Source organism: Dromaius novaehollandiae, chromosome 2, assembly GCF_036370855.1.
Source record: "Dromaius novaehollandiae isolate bDroNov1 chromosome 2, bDroNov1.hap1, whole genome shotgun sequence".
NCBI lineage: Eukaryota > Metazoa > Chordata > Aves > Casuariiformes > Dromaiidae > Dromaius > Dromaius novaehollandiae.
This window is the reverse complement of record NC_088099.1, coordinates 7,810,970-7,832,567: the sequence shown is the minus strand read 5'-3', so window position 1 is coordinate 7,832,567 and position 21,598 is coordinate 7,810,970. Positions and strand designations below refer to the sequence as shown.

General features: G+C 42.0%; 2 protein-coding genes across 7 annotated transcripts in view; both read left to right on the top strand.

Annotated features, from left to right (window-relative positions):
- PRKAG2 (protein kinase AMP-activated non-catalytic subunit gamma 2) overlaps positions 1–2,876 on the top strand; it is a 228,254-nt gene extending 225,378 nt beyond the window's left edge. For all 4 annotated transcript variants that reach the window (XM_064505725.1, XM_026096918.2, XM_064505724.1 and 1 more), the window contains one exon: positions 1,741–2,876. Coding sequence is in view for 3 of the 4 variants with exons in the window: in XM_026096918.2 (XP_025952703.1) it covers positions 1,741–1,772 (32 nt within the window). In the remaining variant the exon portion in view is untranslated. The remainder of the gene's footprint in view (positions 1–1,740) is intronic.
- Positions 2,877–9,618: 6,742 nt separating this feature from the next.
- Positions 9,619–21,598, top strand: part of RHEB (Ras homolog, mTORC1 binding) — a 43,488-nt gene continuing 31,508 nt past the window's right edge. For 2 of the 3 annotated variants that reach the window (XM_064505722.1, XM_064505720.1), the window contains exon 1: positions 9,621–10,077. In XM_064505722.1, the coding sequence (XP_064361792.1) occupies positions 10,026–10,077 (52 nt within the window). In that variant the 5' untranslated portion in view covers positions 9,621–10,025. Of the gene's footprint in view, positions 10,078–21,598 lie in introns of all 3 variants that reach the window. The other variant, XM_064505721.1, reaches the window with a different exon arrangement.

The following is a 21,598-nucleotide window of genomic DNA, read 5'->3' as shown; positions in this document are numbered from 1 at the left end:
GTTTTCTTTCTCCATAGATTTAAACAAAGTTAATATAGTTTTTAAAATAGTAACATTTCTCCTCTAAGAAGCAGTAATTGGTGATATTGCTGGAGTGCATCTGGTCCATTTTAATGACCTGGAAGAGCAAGTAACCTAGATTTCTGTGAAAGCCATGGATGAATATGAGAAATCAGCCCAAAGGCCTGATTGAAATGGACTCCTTGCCTAGAAGGAGAATGGAGGGGTAGATATGATTTGTAAGAGGGAGCAATAAGGAGGGATAATCAGAAGGGGGCTCTCCAGGCAGAGGAGGTTGCTCCCCTGAGGACTGGAGGCAAGTGCTACCTGATCCAAGGAGGGCAGAACTTCTAGTTATTGTTAATGGAGCAAAGTCCAGACACAAAAGATTAATCTGGATAGGGAAAAGCTAAGAGATTTGTTATACTGGAATTATACAGACATTTAAGGACAGCGCTGTGAGCTGATAATTGAAATAATTGTGCCCTGTAATTGAAAAGGGGAGTTGCTGTTCCCCTTGCTCTGGGCCATGGGCTTTTGGTGCTTAGCCTGTGGCAGCACCTGAGCTCATGAGACCCCTCTATGAGCTGCTTTAACTCCTTGATCTAGCAGAAAAATGACCCAGCCAAAAAGCTGCATAGTTTTGCAAGTTCACTAGCAGAAGGGTCCAGTGAGCACAGCAATTAGAGCAACAGAAGGAGTAGGATTTTGCCACCAGAAGAGATGGAGCAAGTAAGGTGCGTTTTAGGAGCAGTTAGGCGTTAGATTACAGTTCCACAGTCAACTGGGCCAGTCTAAGGCTGGGATTTATCTGATTAAATGCAGATGGTCTGCAACATAGATCTAGTTGATGGAGTTCAGTGTGTGATTTGCCTCTTAAAATAGATGCGTTAAGAGTGATCAGATAAATCATGCTCTAAAAGTGTCCATTTCTGCTCAGTGACAAGAGAGGATAATGTATTGACTGGCAAGAATTAAGATCAGTTTGCCTTAGAACAAAATATCAGTTATGGTGTGAAAACTTGATGTATTTAATGATGTATTTAATGGAATTTTCAGTGTTTGTGACTCCAACTCCAGAGACCAGGAATCTCTTGCCAGCAACCTGGATGTGACAAGTAGTAACTCCAGGTTGCTGGCAAGAGATTCCTGGTCTCTGGAGTTGGATGCTGAAGCCAGACTCACGACAGGGTTCAGTCACTGCCCAGCATGTAGCTAGCTTGAGTAATTGGAGAAGAGGCAAGATGCTACACAGGTCTGTGGAGTTCTCCTGAACAGGTCTTTCAGATGCTTAATCTAATTAAAATCTGCCTCTGAGCCAGGAGAAATTGATCTATCAATGCAGTGTAGTTAAAATAGATTGTTTTCAGATGAGACCTTATTTGAGGCTGTTAAGATGATTACTCTTGTCTCTTAAGCAGACAGGAAGAGGGGGAGGGATGGGGGGGGGGGAGTGGTCTTCCCTCCACCCTGTGCTGAGGGTCTTGGAAGCCAGTTCTAGCAACTTCCCAGAAGAGTGTTACTTAGAGGATTACATCTGAATTACCAGTGAAGTCAGAAGCAATAGTGGTCTAAATGCCTTCCTCACTCAGCTGATGCTACCGTTTCCTAATCCTGAAGTGTATTTCTTTATAAATGGTATCCAGTACTAAGATTGTGATACTTGGTGAGGCGAAGTTGCAACCTGACTTAAGCTGTCTACCTAGGGGAATCACATGTGCTTTCCTCTTCTGTTAACAGGTGCCAAACAAAAGGAGAATGAAAGTGAATGACTGCTGTGAATGTATAAACGTTTGTAGGAGAACTTGAACAAAGTTTCTGGGTCAAGTTTGTCTCAAGAACAGTGACTGCAATAGAACAGAGCAGAATGGTTGAGAATGTGTATTGGGACTTAGTGATGGATGATGAGTCTATTCCCCCCAGTGATGTCGCAAAAAAGCAGCATGACAAAAGCTTATGTTAAAATGTAGGCTTGTATTTCAAAATGTCTTCAAAACATTTGCTGGAAGACTTCACATGATGTCCTTCATTAAAATGCACTGTATTCTGAAACTTTTTCATTTTGTATTTGACAGAAGTCACTGGTCAGCAATGGATATATGTGACATAAGGCAAGTGTATGGCATATTCATATCATAGTGCCTTATGTCAAAATACAGCAATATGTCATCACTGTTGCCCATCACTGTCAAAGGAAGTATTGTGCTAAACGAGACACTGTATTTGAATGTGAAAGTCTTTAAACCTAAAACCAAATCAGTTTCAGTTCTCATTAGATTTGTCATAAAAGCTGTAATTTGAATATTGGTAGACTTCTTTAAAACTTTAATGACAGTTTTGTGTTAAATGTTGCATTCTGAACTGAGATGTAAAACGAGACTGATTTTAAGAAACAGCTTTATTTATTTTTACTTTCATGACAATTTTTTACACATCTTTGGTGGATAGCTAAAATTTCACCATATCCATTAATAAACTGTTGATTGTTATACAAACAAGTGGTAGATTTTTCTCATTATTTAAGCCATTGGAGTTGCAGAAGCTGTGGCCTGTTGATCAGTCCATATTACTTAAGTTGAAGATTCCAGAAGCATGCATCAAAAGTGTTCTGTACTGTAATACACAGGCACCATGGAGGAAATCAAGTGCCAGAGAACAATGCTTTCCTCTGTATTGAAGTATAAAACGATGTTTGTAAGACTAAAATGAACCTTTTTATTGTATATGATTTGTACAGAAGTGGAGGAGTGAGGAAAACTGTGGGTTTTTCTGCTAATGTAAATGCACTGTAAAGTTTGAAGATGAGGGTTTTTTTTATAATTGTAGATTCTTGTAGATGGACGAAATTAAACCCTACAACATCAGTTTGTTTTTAACAGTTTTTGCTGAGTTCTTTTGCATGTATGAAATGTACATGCAATTTGGTTAGTGTAAACTAGATATGGAAGCAGTCTTCTTTTTCCTTCTACTTTAAAGGCAACTTATGCTAATGCAATAATACATGTAATACTACTTTTGAAAACACTATCCTTCTAGCGTGAATCTGTGCTGGAATAATGACAGTAAACTGACCAGTTATTTTTTTCCAGTTATAAACATTGAGGTAGAATGCTAAGTTTTCACTTATAATATAAAATGTGAGGTTTTTAAGAGTAATGAAAAACCTTTTCCTCAAAACTTTTCACTTTCTATAAGAACTTAAATTTTGATCTAAATGTGTGGAAACTTTGGCCTTTTTCCTGCATAAAATCTGAATATCCATATAATACGCAATGGAAAACTGTTTTCTTACACTTCATCTCTCTTCTTCTCTCTATATATTCTCTAGAAGACATTAGCAAGCTTTCTCCAGCACCTTTTCTGACTAGATAAACATTGCCTGTTCCCTTGCAATTCTGCATGATACTGAATTGAAAGAGCTGCTTTGGCTTGACAATAGCAACCTCAGCAAGTGGGGCTGTTTGCTGCCATCACGGATGACATCAGCACAGCTCTGGGCATCTTTGTGGGGGAGAGGGAGTGATAGAAACTAAAAAATAGTGACTCTTGTTTGCTGTGTGGTGTGCGGAGGGGGTGGTTTGTGGTAGATCAGAACTTCATATTAAGGGTGAGCAGTCAGTACTACCTACAAATGACACCCACATAGTATAGATATAACTTCTTGAAAGTCCAGAGTTGTGAGATATTTCTCCAGAATTTGCATTACAGGTTTCTAGAAAATAGGATTTCAGGGGGTCGCCCAAACATAGCACTGGTATCTCTCTACCTAGCCCTACTCTACAGGAGCATATTCTTCAGCCCTGTATCAGGGCACTTGTGAAGACCATAAGGGTTGAGTCACTGATCATTCTTTGCTTTATTTTTTTGAAGCACAAAGTTTTTTGGCCCTATCTCACCCAGACAGCTTTGGGCTTGTCTGCATGGATTAGTATGCAGAAAGCCAGAACATGAACTTGCAGTTTGCTAACAACCACGTGCAGGCTTCTCATTAATGCTATTACAAAGTGCTGTTCACCTGTTGTGGAGACAGGGCTAGCAAAATTATAGCAAGCAATCTTAATGCTACAAAATTGTATTTGGAGACTTTTAGGAATTCATAGTTCTGAAGGCTGAATTTTTAAGAAACACAATTGGAGTATAATTCTACAACCAAGAAAGACAGCGGTGCCACCAAAAAGGCATAGTGCCATACCACCTTTGTACTTGTGCTGATGCAGTAAACAAAACTGGAGAAATTCTGTAGGTTAAAGCTATCTAGGTTTATTTTAATACAGATCAGTTTACTACAGGGCTAGAAAAATGCCTGTTCCAGCATAAGGAAGGGATAGGAGTAACTAAATAAGGGTAGAGAAAGGAGGGGCTACTCAGCAGCAGTGCAGTATTTACCAAATGAAAGTGACCGTCAAACTAAAGTTTTGTTTTAGGACCTTCCCTTTCACGTGGTTCACGAGACGCTTCCACTGTGGAAAAGAGTGGATCGTTATAAAGGGAGGTTATTCAGTTCCAGTTCTCGTGGAACTTTTCTCTGGGCAGGCAGCAAGCAGTACCTGTAGATGGGAGAGCGTGGAAGTGGCTCCAGGTGCTCCCTTTCTTTAGACAAATGGGGGGGGGGGGGGGTTTACATTGCATTGGACTTCTGTGACTGCTGAAAGAATATTCAATAGTGTAGGTGATCCTCAGCCAGAAGGTGAGAGATGCTGTAGAAATCAATTATGTTTTAACCTGTAGGACTATAGGATTGATTTCTGTGCCTCCCTGTGCACTTCCTGCCCCAGCAAGAGATGTCTGAAAAACAGAATTATTCTAAAATACTTCTTGGTCCTGGAAGGGAGCAGATTAACTTTTTTTTTTTTTTTTAAAACCTACTTGGGATATTTGTACCTGTTTAGGTGTAAGAAAATATTTCTTGGTAAAACCATGTTTTAGTTTTTATTAGACTTCAGCCCTCAATATTTTTCAGCATTGGTAGAGATACTGTGAGCTTTTGCTTCCATAGGAAAATTATCATTTGCTGACACTGAACGTTTGACTAACGATCAAAATTTTTTCCTTCTGTTTTACTTCTGGAATCCTTTTAGTTAAAAGGCCTGAGGTCTGTAATCCCCCACAGATAGTATCTGCTGTTCACTATGAAACTGAACTGCAATTGTTGAGTCTCTGAGGCCTATTCATCTTCTGGTACTAAGGAATATTATTCTGCGGGGAATGTCTGGGTAACACAGAGAGAGGCAGGATCATTTTCAGAGGCTGGAGCTCTTCTCTTCACAGCAGACGAGGAATCTGACTGAAGTAATTCCAAGACTGAATTGCATTGAGAGCATGCTTTGCCATCTTTCAAGAGAGCGTAGGGGTAAGTTGGAGGCTTTGCTTTTGGTCCAACTAGATGTGAAACCAATTCTTACGTGCATTTTTAATCCTTTCTTATGGCAGCCTATTTAACTGCTCATATGGAACTCTCCTGTTAGTTTTAAAAGCAGCCAGCTAACTTCAAAAGTTTCTGTGAACTTTCACTCATGCTCCCACATTGAATACTTACTAGGAGGAGTACTTTCTAAGGGAAAATGTCCTGTCAAATGATTTAGTACTACCCGTGTTTCCACATAATGCACACTATGCAAAAAGAGTATTCTCCAGACACTTATTTACACTAATTTCTTAAGGTCTTAATTTCAATGCAGTTTTCAAAGTTATTTTTTTAGTATCCACTTTTTTATGCTATTTGCAGTCAGAGTTGTTCCCACTGAATGCGAACAGGAAGTGACCTGCAGTCATACATCAAACTGATTCTTTAAAAGAAAAATCTCTACAGGATGCCTCCCTGCTAGCTGCATGCTGAGAACCATATGGCAGCAGCCCCTGTGGGGGTCAGGGAGTTGCACGTAAAGTTTAACAGTGAATGTTTCTCCTCCTCCTCCCTCTTTTTTTTTTTTTTTTTTGCTATTATTAGTTTCTTCTATGCTACTAATATTTGTTGAGGGGGAACTGTAGTCTTACCATTTTGCTGATATTTCTAACTGAATTTTGGAAAATACTATCACTGTCAAAATGCAGGAGGGAGTAGGCACAAGTATTAAGACTTGAACTGAATGTACTTTCTAACCTCTGTGGGCAGCAAAGTAGATGCCATACAAGTAGAAGCCTGCCCAGTGCCAGGCAAACTGCTGACACTGGATACACGTCAGAAAGAATTTCTTAGAAAGGTCCTGATTTGCTAAAGTATATAGTGAATAATTAAATCTTCAATTCCTATGGCAGCAAATGCTAGTACAAGAGCTCTGTTGCATTTGGAGCAAGAACAGTAATATGTTCATGGTTTCATATGTACTATGTTACCATGAAAATATTTCAGCATTGAGTTTGTTACACAAAATTCATTGCAGTTTTTCCTCCATCACAGTAAAGCAGATAGAGGCAACACAAGAAAGATGTGTTCCCTTTTCTCAGTCTGTCTCAGAATTTGTTTCTGATCTCACTGTATATACCTACTCACTTCGTGCTTGCACTCTTCCCCCTTTTTTTTCCTTTTTCTGAGCCTAGGCAAGTATCTTATATTCATGATTTGCATTCAAGTGACTCTTGTTAATAATTTATAATAAAATGAATGTAATTTATCACCTAAGATGATATGGAGACTACATTTGATTTGAGGGTGTAACTATTTAATGAAGCTAGGTATAAAACAGGCTTGGAATACACCCTGAAGCATAGGCGCACAGTGTACGTCATTTGTCCCAATGTTCTCTGAACTCTTTTTTAGATCTAGTTCACAGCACAACTTGAGAACACTGTAGAAACGGAGACCCTGGAGGAGGAATAGGGAATGCATAGGTAAAGCTGTAATCCCTAGTGCTAACATTGCTACAGAATGCTGTACTGTAAAATCACAACCTGAACATCACATCCAGATTCACATTGTTAGACATCACATTGTTAGAAGGAAAGGGCCAAAAAGTATAAGGCTCTTCAGCCCTAAACATATAAACAATAAAAGTTCAAATAAAGCACAATGCACTAATTAGACACATTGTGAATAGGTTCCAGCTTATAAGCATGCTCTCCCCCTGCACTGGAGTGCTCCAGGAAGCATTTAGGCCTATCCTCAGTGGTGGAAAAGTAATGATAGCTCTACTATGATCTAGATATCTCAGCTCTGCTTAATATGAAACTTAGAATTTTAGTATCCCAGAGTGCCCTCCAAGGCCTCTCAGCAGTATCACCATGTCCTCTGAATGTAAAACTTACAAAGTTTGTCTGAAAGCTCCGTCTTTGCTGGTTTCAAGTGTCCCAATCTAGATAGATGCTTAAGTGAAGCTGAGAGTATAACGATCAGTCACTTCCTTCCAAAGAACTAGTGGAAGAAAGTGAGATCTACTTTTTTCATAAGTCTAGAAAAAAAGCCATGCCCAGGAAGCCTGAGTTCTGGGTTCCTGTCCATGCCAAGGCTGAGCAGGCAGGGTAGCCTGAGCTGGGATGGTTCTCGCAGTCAGAGGCAGTAATGAACTGATGCAGCTGAAGGGGGAGCAGAAAACATGCAGTAGCAAGCTCTCCTAAATTAGGGCAGAGTTAACAAGTGCAAGTTGACAGGAACAAGATAAATAGACAAGGGTCCAAAAGGTGAGCGAGATAAGAAAAAAGGACAAGGGAAAAGACCTGATCAACACAAGCAGGGTGTCAAGAAGGGAGCAAATCCAAAAACCCTAGGAAATGGAAAATACGCTGCTAACAACCTGTGCTCTGAACAGGTGGAAGTATCTGAATATATTTTCTGAAAATGCAGGTTAGGATTAAGGAGACAGAACAGAACAGTGCCTACCTACTACAGGACAAGCAGTAAGGAATGGGAGAATATGGAAGCTGAAGGTGTAACTGCCACAAACTTCACCTATGTTCTCAAAACCCATTTATGTTGCTGGACAGTAACTCTTATTGTTGGTATTGACCTCTTGTCTTGGTCCTGTGGCTCAGCAATGGCCCAAATTCAAGAGTGTGCCATGGTTTCAGGCAGAGGGAAAAGGTACAGAGATGACAGCACAGCTGCAGAGCTATTCAACAGATGGCCCTGCAGGACTGTGGCCACTGCAAATCCTTATGCCTTTTAATACACCCTGCAAGACAAAAATGAGTAGAGTGATCTACATCAGGCAGGACTGTCCCTCCATACATCTTAGCTTCAGAGCACTGAACAATTTTCCAAAGATCATAAGACAGAATTTCTACATGCTACTCTTTCTCCTCGGCCCCACTCAATCTATCTGTGTGGTGGGATTGCACCAATCCCTACGGTACAGTCCTCTATAGATATGAAAGTGGGAATGTTTCTTATTGGAAAAGTGGAAAAGAAAGAAGTTGGACATAGATAAAAGAGCATGCAGAATGATGTCCACCGGTTATACACATCACTGTCTTGACAGAGTACATAATCTCACTCCAGTCTCAGGAAATAACTCTTTTCATCATGTACCTATTCACTAAAGACCATCATAGCTGGTGTTTCACAAGTTTACCAGTACTCAGTGTCCTTACAGGAGATCTTGTAATCCAGAAGATGAAGGGTATAATCAAGACTGTGCCAAACAATGACAACATCCTCCTTAAAGCTAATCTACTTCTTCAGAATTGAATCACTTTCTGTACAAATAACATTCTTTTGCTTTAGTACCCTGCCCCAACTCTTATCAGGCCAGTTGAATTCTAGTACATGGGAATGATTGAGGTCAGGAAGGAGAAAAAGACCATTTTCTTTTAATATCATCAAGCTGTTAGGCCAATTTAGCTGTACCAACCAGTTGTACTCAAGCATAATTGCTCATAAGACATTTAAGTGTACCAGAAGAAAGACGAGATGCACACTGCATTTTTTTTTCTAAGTATGCCCATTAAAAAAAAGTGGGATACGTAAATAAGTTATTTGTAAAGGTATGTGGGAAATGAGCAACAGCACGGGGGGAAACGGCGAATTTCCTGTTCTTCATACCTTTCCGCCTTAAATTCCGCGTCTATTAAGCGCTGAAGAGTCACCATTAGCAAACACAGCAGCTGCTTTTCTCAAAGCCTAAGACTGGCTATCGCTTGGATCCCGCAGTTAACACTCGTTTCCGACCCGCCCCCGCCTTTCCCTTTGCACGCAACTGGACAGCATTTCATAGTCAACCAGGACCGGTATTTCCCTAGGGCAAACAGAAGTCAGCGGGCAAAGGGAACGCGCTGAAGACACGTGGATACGATTAAAAAGAGGGGGGTGGGCTGCGTGAGGGGGCTGCAGGCCGGCGGAGTAACAGCACAGCCGCGGTGCAGGCGCCTGCCCCGGAGGAGCCCTGCGGCTGGCGGGCGGGCGCCGCCCCACAGAGCCGGGCGCAGCAGGGACGGTTGGAGCTCGCGCGGGCGCCGCCGCCACGCGCGCAGCCGTTGCCACTACCAACGGCCCCTCCGCGCGCGAGCGGCGCAACGCGCGCGAGGCGGCCCGGCCGCTGGCCAATCCGCGCCTCCCCTGGCGCCGCCGCTTAGCCCCACCCCTCCCTTTGAACCTCGCCTATCGCCGCGGCCTGTTTCTCTCCGCCAATCGCCGCCTGGGCTCCCCCGGCGCCGCGCCTGCGGCGGCCCAATGAGCGCTCGCGCTGCCGCCCGGCGCAGAGCGGCGGGCGCTGGTTGGGGGGGGGGAGGCGGCATGACGCAGCGAGTTTTTTCCTCGCGGCGCCTCGCGCCGGCTTTTCGGCGGTGAGGTCGCCGCTCCGGCCTGTGACGCGTGACGCACAGGTACGTGAGGGGCTGGCGAGCCCGGCGGTCACGTGAGGCGGGCGCCGCCGCTGCTGCCAGGCGCCGCGGGTCGCGCGCGGTTGGCCAGTCGCTCCCGCCGCCGCCCGCCGCCCCTCCCCCGCCGCATGTCGCTGGCGGCGCTCCGCGCTCCCTGTCGCCCGCCCGCCGCCCTCGGCCTCGACGACTCCCGCCCCCGCCGCTGCTACTACGACCGCCGCCCCAGCAGCCGCAGCCGCCGCCCTTGATGTGGTTCGGGGCCGGGCGGGGAGAAGATGCCGCCGTCCAAGTCCCGCAAGATCGCGATCCTGGGCTACCGTAGCGTGGGTGAGCGCGGGGGCGGCGGGGGGGGGGCGCCGCGGCCGGCCGTTGGGCCCGGCGGCCGTTGGGGTGGGGGGGCGACGCCGTGCCCCGGCGCGGGCCCCGCAGCAGCGCCCCGCGGGGGAGCCGCCGCAGCGCCCTGCCCCCGCGGCAGCAGGTGCCGGGGCGCGGGGCCGCCGCGCTTCCCGCCGCCCTGCGCCGGGCCCCGGGGGGTGCCGGGGCGCCGGGAGCGCGCAGCCGCGGCGGGGCGGGCGGCGCCATGGCGGCGCCGCAGAGCGCTGCGGGCCCGGGGCTGCGGCCCGGGGCCGCCGCGCCTCTGCCGTGCCCTTAATAGGAAGTTTAACTTTTCTTCCTCCCTCCGCCCTGCCGCCCTCCGGTGCGGCTTTTTTAGCACCTGCACGAGGAGGCGGCGGCGCGCACATCGCGGCACATCGCGGAGGAGCGTTTCCATTTATGTTTATTTATTTATTTATTTTCCCTAAGAGCTTCCTGTCTCGCTGAGAGGAGCGCGACCGTCAGCCTGCTGGCAGTTAGGGCATACCCCTTTTGGCAGGCTCGTACCAGTTGTCTGCGTGTCGTCCCCCCCCCCGCCACGCTGCTATGTCTAATGGAGGGATCGGTTACGCCGGGTCCTTTTAGTGCTGGTAATTGTGAGCCCTCGAGACAGATAATGGATGCAGTAGGTATCTAGAGTGCTCCAGTCCCGCTGGTTCAGAGGAGCTGTGATACAACTCTCGCTAACTCCTGCCAGATGCTTCTGTATGTAGTATTTAGAGCCTTCCTTAGAAACGCTAAGGGGAAATGAGCTTGACCTTTTTCTTGTCTGTTGCTGATTTCTGGCATCTTTCTCTATAGAGATACAGTTGTACGGAGATGCTTCATATCTGCATCAGTAGTGCAGTGAAGAAATAGCATTGTAGAGCTGGTTGTGCCGATTAACACTATGGCTTCGGGCTTGTGTTAAATCTGCGAGACGTCCGTTCACTGAGCGTACCGCTTAGGATCGTGTTGCTCTTGCACGCTGCTGCTGGTGGCATCCAATTCAGAGTAGTCGAAGTGGGAGAACTTCCTGGAACCATCCAGCACCAGTCTCTAGTAGTTGACAGTTTTTCTGTAACTGCCCACACCTGTGATTTTCTCTTCCTACATTCATGATCTTGATGGCTTTGGTGGAAAACAGTTTTAGATGTTTCAATACTCGGGTTTTTAAAATAGAGGTAGATAAGCCTTAATACAGCTGGCTTAAACTTGAAAACACAGATCAATACTGCAGATAATGTGTGGTTGGAAAAAAGTGTGTGGTTGAAAAAAGTAGTGATACTATTGTACTGCTGTAAGAGGAGTTTCTACAGTAAAGTAACGGCTAAATTAATGAACTGTCTTTGTATACATTCAGCAGAAAAGAACCCTGAAAACAAAGCTTTTTGTTTAACATAAAAAAAGTCTAAGTAAGTAGACGTGTTTCGTTCATGTTTTGTATGAAACTGCACAGTGACTTGGAGATGTGATGATGTAAAAAGGGTGCTGAGTTTGCTTTTAAAAGTTACAGCTAGTAGTAGACTGGTCGCTTTATGTAGTATATTTGACATCACTTATTGCAGTTTTGTTGTTTACCTTGTTAGGTTTCCTGTTCCCTTTTCTCTTTGAGCACTGATAAAACCGAGTAATGGGCAGAATAAGTGGGAAGGAAAAGTTAAAGTTGGGGTAGGGGACTGAGTGTAATTGGAGCTTTGTCTTTCAAAAATGAAAGTCCGGATTTCATCTTTCGAAGATGAAAACCCAGAGCTTTGGTCTTTCATCTATTGACGATGCAAAGCAGCAGTCAAATAATTAGGTGATACTAGGATATATAATCAATGGAGGAAAAACAGGGGAAGTAGTATGGTATTGCTAATCTTGTCAGTGGCGCGAGCTGAAATGCTTTGAGCAATAATACTTATACAAAAAAGGCTTCTAGAAAGAGAGGGGCAAGAAGTTATTTAATGTCTTTTAAGACCTACTACTGAACTTCCTCAACTAAAGTTTTCTCAGACTAGTATGGTATTAAAACTGATTTTGTCCCATCAATTCTATTAGGATGACTACAGGTCATAGGTAACGAAGAATTATCAAGGGTAATGAAATAAAAACTACAGTAAACCAGAGAATGTTTTTCCCTCTGTTTCTGTGTTCCTAACTTGCTCATCTTGCACGTTAAAGCAACTCTTCCTAAATATAGGAGCAGTGAATTTCTAATCAAATACTTACATAAATGTTTAAGCAGCAGAAGCACATCATTGGGATCTTACCTTTTATCTTGTAAAACTATTTGAAAACCAAGAAACTTAAGCTATAAAATATAGGTTGGGTTCTGTGTTTATTTTATTTTATTTATTTTTTATTTTTATTTATTTTTTAAGGTCTAGGAAAATGGCTGCTTAGTTGGGCTTTGAAGAAACTTTAAGTAAAACTTGCTTTATATAACGATGGAAAGAGTGTTATTTGAGCCCTGGTTAAGAAAAGATCTAATCTCTTCTCCTAAGAAGCCCCTTGAGAAAACAAGGGGCATCGGTTCTGGAGGAAAATGCAGCTTTTGAGTAGAGTATTTTTGAATAGTTCTCATTAAGATGGGAAACAATTCTAAAAGCTGAAAGACTATTGGAGGAAATGTTCTCTAAATTTCCTTTTATAAATAGAGAGCTGTATCCCCTCACCACTGACATTAGTCTTTACTCTGAAGAAAGGGAGGCTAACTCAGATAAGTTGTAAAATGCTTACAATTGTATAGGTTAGAATAGATGCTTAGGTGACTCCATCAGTGAAATTGTGTGTAATTTGCGTATACATTATGGTGCTATACTTACTTGTGATTAGATTAATCAAAAAACGGAGACCTTTATTTCCCATGTTTCTTTCAGATATATGTTGAAATAATTTGGTGACATATTTGAAGTGGTGAGCTGTACCTTACGGATGATGATTCAACAGCTTGGGGGAACTTTCAGGTTATATGTGTGTATAATAGTGGGCAGGCATATCCTCCATAGGGGTTTGTGAAACTTCAGTCCAAATCTTTTATTGACTTTGTTCTAAGCCTTCTACTTACATTAAACTTCATCCCAGTGCTGTCAGTTAGAATAGTGTTTGGGAGTGGTATCTGGTATAGTAATTTCATATCTGAAACTGGTAGACGTTACTCTGAACCGCTAATCAAAGAGATCACAGGGGAAAACCTTATAAATTCCCATGCAGATGTACTTCTGGGGGGAAGGGAGGTGCAGACAGAGTATTTGCCAGAAACTTGAGGACTTGTTTTTGGTGGAGAAGGCCAGTTATATGAGGATACAGGTTGTGGCATGAAGCTAGACTAAAAATCATAGAAGGATGTCTGCTTTGGGTTTTGCTTGGACTTAAATTGGTTTTTAAAGGAAAGTTAGTTTCCATTATGTAGGTATGCTTGTGTCAAAAGTCTCTGGTAGTAGAAATCAGATCGATTTCTCCCCAGAATCTAATAGTTTTGCAATGGGAGGAACTTGACTTTGATTATCATTGTTCAGTAAGTGGTCAAAATGGACCAACTACCTGAGATTTGACTTGGGCGGGGAGGGGGAAATCTGTCTAATATACGATGAAGAATAAGATTTTGAAATGTTGCTACCATCACTAAAAGGAATCTGCATACTTGTGCTTTGATCGTAATTTGTATTTCCCAAATATAATTGGAAATAATGGATTTGTGTGAAAGTAATCCAAGCAAGACTAAGATTTTGGTGTCTGGATCAGCTTTTCTGAATCTCTTCAGAATAACAGCCACTTTAAAAAGCAGTGTATACTTGTTTAAAATGCTTTACCTTCAGTTTGGCTCATTTTTATTTATAGAAGAAATATGTAAATTCTGACTGCAAACGTCCATATCAAGGAAGAAGCTATTTAGATCATCATGTAAAGTGGCTTCCTGGGATTCTCTGTGTTACAATGAACTGATGGATTTAAGATAGACAGTGAGGTATTGTTTGGATCAAATTCTTCCACAGCAGGTTGCTATCTCTGCCTGATTTGTTCTTTGCTGTGCATATGAGTATTGCTGCTGGTATTCCAGATAAACTTTCAGAAATCAGAGTTCTGTTTCTGAATTTACATCTTCAGACTGATGATCTGAAAATGCTTTCTAGGTCTGTTTATAGCTCTGAAAGGAGAGCGCAATTAAGTTATTGGTAACTTACCTATTTTCCAGCCAAGTAGTGACTAGTGACTTTCAGGTCTATACATCAACCTTTTTGTGTAGGTGGAAAGCATTCCATACTGCAGCTTGCAGACAGAAGTTACCATGGTCTGTGGATGTAGCAAGCAGATAGCAAACAAACTGCAGTTGAACAAAATTATCCATCATGTTACAAGTTTGAATTTGTTTTGCTCAATACAACCACCCGAAAGCCTTTCTAACAAACATTTTTTTCCCTCTCTCCCCAACCCAAAGGTAAGTGAAGGCAGAAAACACAGTATCCTCAATGCACAGTTGTAAATAGTAAGAATAATTAGAGTGTTAGGATAGAAAGTAGTTACTGGTTTTGTAATTGTTTGAATATTAGGAGTTTGTATTGTGACAAGGATTTGAGGCTTGGCTTTTGAGTTACTTCTGAAAGAAGTACATCTGTCAGCACAGTAGTATACCACTCTGAGGAGGTATCCGTTTGGTATTGGGACAGAGGGAAGTGGTAACTTCAGTGGGCCAAAGTAACTGTTGAGAGGAGAACGAAGAAATTACAGCTGTTACATGATGTAAATTGATTGGCAGAATTGGTCATGTCTGTTAAGATTTGAAGTCCTGAGATTTAGCAGCAGAATTGAGTAGTTTAGGATCCATCTGATAGCTAAGGTAAAATTTTGCCGAGTCCTGAGCAGTGCCAAGATTCTTTTTTTAGTGCTTCCCTCGTTACGACTGTGTTCATTCTGCTGGGATGCAGCAATGTTGCTAAATGAAATGGTTGCAACTACCAAGGGACTGAAACGAAACTTGAAATGCCAGTTTTAATTGCATTGCATTTTGACTGGCTTTACTGTTAACAGTAAAAGCTGCTACAGTGCATTTGATAGCGGTAGCTGGAAGCACTAGAGGCAGCATGTTCAGCTGTAATATCAAGCCACAGTAGGGTTATTTGAGGACACTGTTCTAGGATTAACTCTTAAATTGCCTACTCCAATTTCTTTTAATTGTAGTACTTGCAGTTTTTGCTTGTATATTTGAGTCTTTTAGTACTTGGTTACTCAGCTTAGAGTTAACATTGAAGGGAGAAACTGAGTAACATAAAGACCCTGTAATTTATAAGCTATATAAAGTTGAAGCTCTTCATTTAGGTATGTTACACCATTGTGAGTGTAGATTCTGGGTAAACTAACCACCTCTGTGGTACGCACTGCTATGGAAACTTAGTATGACCGTATATTTGGAATTAATGATTATGATTAACTTCCTGTAGCTCTCCTGAAGGTGACATTCAAGGGCTTACTTTAAACACTACTTGACTTAATTGTGCGTTGAATCTACAATATCAATAGCTTCTCTGTGGGATCTTCTTAATAAACTCAAGCTCTGCAAATACTGCCTGAGTCAAAATTAACCTGTCCAGGTATCAACCCAAACTATCCTATATCAGAAGTTGCAAAAATGAGATGCAGTAATGAAACATCTAGCTGTCCTTGCTGATCATAAAGCTATCTCCTGAAGTGCTTGAGAAGCTTTCTTGTGTTTTCAGAGACCTATATTTGAAATGGACAGCTTCCTTGCTGTGAATTTAACATGAGAAACCCAAACGTTCCTGAGTTCGGAGGTGGTCGTTGCTTAGAATTTCCCTCTTCCATTCCTAGTCAGGAAACTTGCTTTCACATACTGTGCTTGCACACTGATTGGAGCAGTCCTGCAAATTGTGTGGTTACGGGGAAGGGGGAAGAACGTGGAGAAAATCCAAGTTACATGTTGCCTAATAGACCTCTTGATGAATTATGAGTATTAATTTCAGCAAAACCATATAGGAATGTGAGCCATTTAAGATTATAGTCACTGAGAATTATGAAGTACAGTGGGATGCTGAATTGTTTTGCAGGGGGAAAACGCTTGCATTGAAGTTGTAGCAAGGACATAAACTGATGCAGTTCTTTAACGGAGTGCTGAAACTCAGGTGTTTGAAATGCAGCTTTTCTCATGAGACATAACTGCCATTTTCTGTTTTAATTGCCATATGATGAAGGCACACGCAAGTGAACTGTGCAGGGTGGGGCTTCACTTGGCATAAGTCAAACTAATCGTACACTGTCACTGGAAATTGTGTGTTCCTGCCCCCACCCGTGTGCTGGCACTAGCACGCTTGCGGCCCTCTTACCAGGTCAAGGAGTCGATTTCTTTGAAAACTAATGCAACGAGAAGAGAAAGTTTTTGTATAGCTCAGCTGCTTCGGCTGGTTGGCTGTGCAAATACCAGCACTGGCAGGAGGGAATGGGGTCAAGAACCTGTGCTGTTTGGGGGAGGGTGGAGCAGGCTCTTTGTGGCGGTGCAGGCTTTGATTCAATCTGACCTATTATGAAACCACATCTGTAAGTATTTTTCTCTGCTGCTCCAGATAAGCATGAACATTTTTTTGTCAACTTTCAACAGCAGGCCTTATGGGCTTGAGTAGATCTCTTGCCAGGAAAAGGTAGTCTTGTAAAGCTGGCGAAGTGTGCATTAAGGAACCATGAAGAAATCCAGTTTTTCAGGAGTCTTGTTTTAATAATCTTTTCAATCAAATCTAATCCTTTTATGCAGAATCAAGGAAAGGTAAGGTATTTGTCCTATGGTAAATCTAAACCTTGTTCTGAAGTTGTCAAATTCAGATAATTCTTCAAGTGATATGATTTTCTTGGAGTTTTGTGGAAACAACTATTTGATAGTAAAGATGCCACAGAGGATCAAAGCCAGAGGTCCAGACTAGCATGTGCAAGGCATTTAGAATCAGTGGTTGCCACTTTACTTGGAAAAAGGGGTGGAAACAAATCTAAAGGGCTCTGTGGCTTTTCAGAATTATCTTCAGTGTTTGGTAAGTTATCCTACAAAGTATCTGGTACCTGCAAACACCAGTTGACTCCTCTTTTATATGTAGGTATTTATCAGCACTCTTGCAGCATGGAGTTCTGGTTCTTCCTTGGTTTACCATACACTTTGATCACTGTACCTGCAAATTTTAAGTACTGTGGTATGAAGGTTGCAGGATGAGACAGTGGTGAAAAATTTTGACTTATCAAGCAAAATCTGCCAATCAAGATGAAGACAGAATGAGCAACAAATAATGTGTGAGCCTTGGGAGCTACAGCAAGAGGGAAGAGTATTTGGAATTTCTTATGTGACTTCCTAAACCAATTATAGAACTTCTGACTAGAACATGAAGAAGAATTTATAGTTGTTTAATTTGGATGAAATCCTTAAGAGGTGGTGGCTGATGGCCAAAGATTAATCTTTTGAAGCAGAAGAGTGAGTGAATGATTTCTGATGGCCTTTTAAGGAATAGAAGACTCTAATGTGTGACACTCGGAAGGCTTCTTCGGAGAAGTTGCAGTGTTTATATATTGAAAAAAATTGAACTGAAGAAATTATCACTATTCCCTGTTGTGGTTTAACTTACATTTTAAGCCCTGAAGTTTTCTTTCAGCTGTCTTTTTAATATAACACTGAAGTCTTAATCCATGGGAGGCTAATATTTCTGATATGATTATTGATATTCTAAGTACATTAAATTATGACAACCATAACAGCATACATGCCAAACGCTAGCTAGTTATTTGTATTCTGTAGAGATCTGAGTTGAACAAATTTTCATTTGAAAAGAGAGGGAATACGTAAGTGGTCTTCAGTGTGTGGGCGCGCAGATTCGTGTGTAAGTGTAATATGAAACCATGAGATGCAAAAGTGACTCTTGACAGCATTGTCTCCTGAGTTAGTGGGATGCATCTGTCTAGCTTCAACAACTTGTCAGATTGCATTGCCAAAACATCATTCAATATGTAGGACCTTCTTTAAATGTACCCTTGCTACGTGCAGAAGAGCTAGGATAGATAACGTGCAGGAAAACTCCATTAAGTCTTTATTACAAACTGGCAAAATCAGATGCCTGAGAATAACGTGGTAAAGCATGTTTTGCTTTGAGGTTTGCTCATCCATTAATCATACATTCTAGAACACTAAAAACTTATTTCAAAATAACCATTTTGAATTAAAAGGGGAGGTTTCTGCTTTGAAACTTACATATTAACAAGCATTGTGATTCTTAGTTTGCTGCAGTCCTTTTGCGTTGCTTTCTTGGAAATGCCCATTTCTAACAGATGTTTTGCTTTGTCTGTATGGTTTGGTGCTGGTGTGTAAATTCTGAATAAAAGTTTCAGTCATGCTGTTTCAACTTAATTTTAAAGAACATTGTTCTCTTCATGTTTGGAGAAAACGGTTGCCACATTTTTTGGTAAGCCTTCTGTTGGTTGCTAAACTGTAGTTTAAAAATTGTTTAAATACAAGATAAATCAAGTTTTTTCTGAGCAGTAAAGTTAGAGAGAATGAGAAATTGTCCGAGTGTTTCAAAATCATGTTCTTTATACAGTGTGTATCAAAGGTTCTTATGCCACCTGAATTTTTCTGCTTGTTCTTCCTCAGCTGCAGAGTAGGATATCTTTTAACCCTAGATGTGATGGTAGGACAGAGGGAAAAGTTAGCGTGAGACTGCTGGAACTGTTTCAGTGACTAGCTTGCTTAAATTTCTGCTCGGATGTTGTTCCTAAGCCTAGCATTGAGTGGTTGTGCGTTTGTCACAACAAACTGCTATAAACGACCATAAGTTAACAATAGTACAGAAAAGTAAGATGATGCCTTGTCTCTTAGGGCTTCCAGGCAAAGAGATCTTAATCTTAAAAAAAAAAAAAAAAAAAAAAAAAAAAAAAAATTATCCCATATGTAATTTATAGATAATGGCAGAGCTGTTGAATATTTGTTCCTTTTTTTCCAAAGATATGCATAAGAATATCCCATTACTTTGGCATCCAGACACTTATGCAAGCATGGGCTGTACGTCCTGAAGATTGAAGGGATTAAATGTGGAGGTTGATAAAGAGACAAAGGACAGTATGAGAAGGGGGGTGCATGGACCCAGGTTTTAAGGGCAGCTCATTGTGGGGAGAACTGAACCACTCGTCTCCAGTTCTTGTAGCATGGAATTGTGGAAACCAAGAATGAAGGTATGGCTTATTTCCCAGACAGCCAGGTTAAAGAAATAAGCCACTTCTCAAAGGCTTTGCAGTTCCTGGGGTAAATCTTGGCCCTTGACCTATTTGCCTTTCATTCATATTTTACCCATTCCTGTCAAATAGATGCTGTCAAGAGTAGACTTGAACATTAAATTATCGTTTAACTGAACAATAGCTGAGTAACAATCACTGCTACCATCTGAGGATTTAATTTGTGTTGATATGCAAGACTTGTACAGCAGACAAATACGCTGAGCTGCTCTGTCTCTTGAGGAGGTCAGCTTGAAGTTAGGATATCTAAAATTGTAGCCTCCTACTCAATTCCTTGTCCAAGTTGCACGGTTGTGCTGAGTACTGGGAACTGAAGAATTCAGCTTCTTTTGGCAAATACTTCCTCATGTCCTGGATGTGGAATGGCTGGAAGACGTTTCACTTGTGAAAGACGGTCTAAATGTAAAAATAATTTAATGTAGGGTTGCAAGTGTGATCTTCAGTTATTTCCTGGACTTTTTCAAGTGTGTGGTGTGGTGGGTTGTGTGGGGGGTTTTTGTTTTGTTTTTTTATTTTGTGCATTGCAAAGGTTAAGAGTTTTGTATTGTGACCTTTTAGTACTAGCTGGTATAAAAACTCAGAGTAGAAGATCATGATTTCAGCCGTGGAACTCATAATCTGAAATACCTTATGATCCCGCGGTGGATACACACTGGTTTGGAAGGTAGAAAAGCCAGTTGGCTGCCATGACAAGCTGGGATTTTATAGTACATTGTAGAAAACAAGCATTACGTATTCTGTCTTCTCTGCCCTATGGCAAGATCAACGGTGTCATGTTATATCTGACAGATCTTTGGCTTACATTCCCTTAAAATTTCCCAAGGTTGGGGACTCTGAAGATTCCTCTAGTAATCTGTATGGAATTATCCTTATGCTTGGAGTCTTTTTTCCCTGTTGTCTGTCATGCTGTGATTTTAGCATACTATGACTTCAAATATTCTTTACTGTTAACAGGTTGTCTTCTGTATTCAGTGACTACTATGTTATGTTGAGCTTCTCGACACAATCCTTTCTCCATCAGTTTTGTAGGTTTTACGGTGGAGAGTATATTGTACAGGTGTGAAGGAAAACCTAGAAAAAGCATATGTGTATAAGTGAAGCAGCCTTGCAATAAGAGATAGTGCAGGGCTGGGTTTTAGTGACTAACTTCAGCTATATACAATGCAATGCTGTGAAGATGGCGTTTAACCAATTGCGGCTTTCTTAAACCTGGAAGGGTCAACAAGGGGAGGAACTTCAGATGTTATGTAGATGGATCATGCAAGACGCACATAGCGTTTAGAAGATCTAGAATTGAACTGGAGGAGAGAAACTGTGGTAACTTGTCAAAAGGTGGTCTAAAACTGATGGAGAGAGATGGTATTTGTAGAGGAAAGTACAGTTTTGGGCTTACTGTTTTTAATGTTGACATGGTTGTGTAGGGATTTACAGGAGAGGCTTATACGCATTATTACTTGCAGAATTTTTGCACTTATAGCAGCCATGGCAACGTGCTTCTGCTATGCCAGCTGTTCCTTGTGCTAGTGCAGGAGAATTTAAGTGATCAAGACTCATCTGTATGATCTTTAATCAAGACAGTCTCACTGTCTACCTATGTATCTGTTGACAGAGGTACAATGGAGTTGGCCATGTCCTGTTCCACTGGTGGGAGGGAGAGGCAAGTCTGAATTTTTGTCAGTAGCCCTAGACACCACCACCTCTGTTTCCTGCTAAGAGATCTTAGTGTGTCAGAGTTGGTACCGTACTTCTGGCACTTCATGCGGCTTTGGGAACTTCCAGCAGGGCAGGGCTGGTAGATGGTGCTCTGTGTGCATCCTGAGTGCTGGTGGCAGCGTGCTTCCCGTGAGAGTCAGGTTTAGGCTGCCACGTGCAGCGCTGGCACTGCTTGGCATTGGGTTCATCAGACTTTGGACCATCAGCAAAGACAGAAAGAGTCTGTTACATTGAGAGGATACTTTATAGGCCGTTTCAGCCTCAAGGCGTAGACGTGACTTGTGTTGCTACGGTCTTCTAGTGATTATTATGCAGAGGTTTTGGGGGGGTTTTGTTTTTTGTGTTTTTTTTTTAACATATTATATAAGTATTTGTTGGGACAAATCAGTATTCTCTGCAGGTTTTGTTACAGGTTGGTCAAGAGCCCTGTGGAGCTTCCTTCCGAGTGAGGCTGAAATTCCTTAGCTATAGTTGCTGGATATCACTATGACACAGATATTGCGCTATCCACTTGGGTGATGTTACC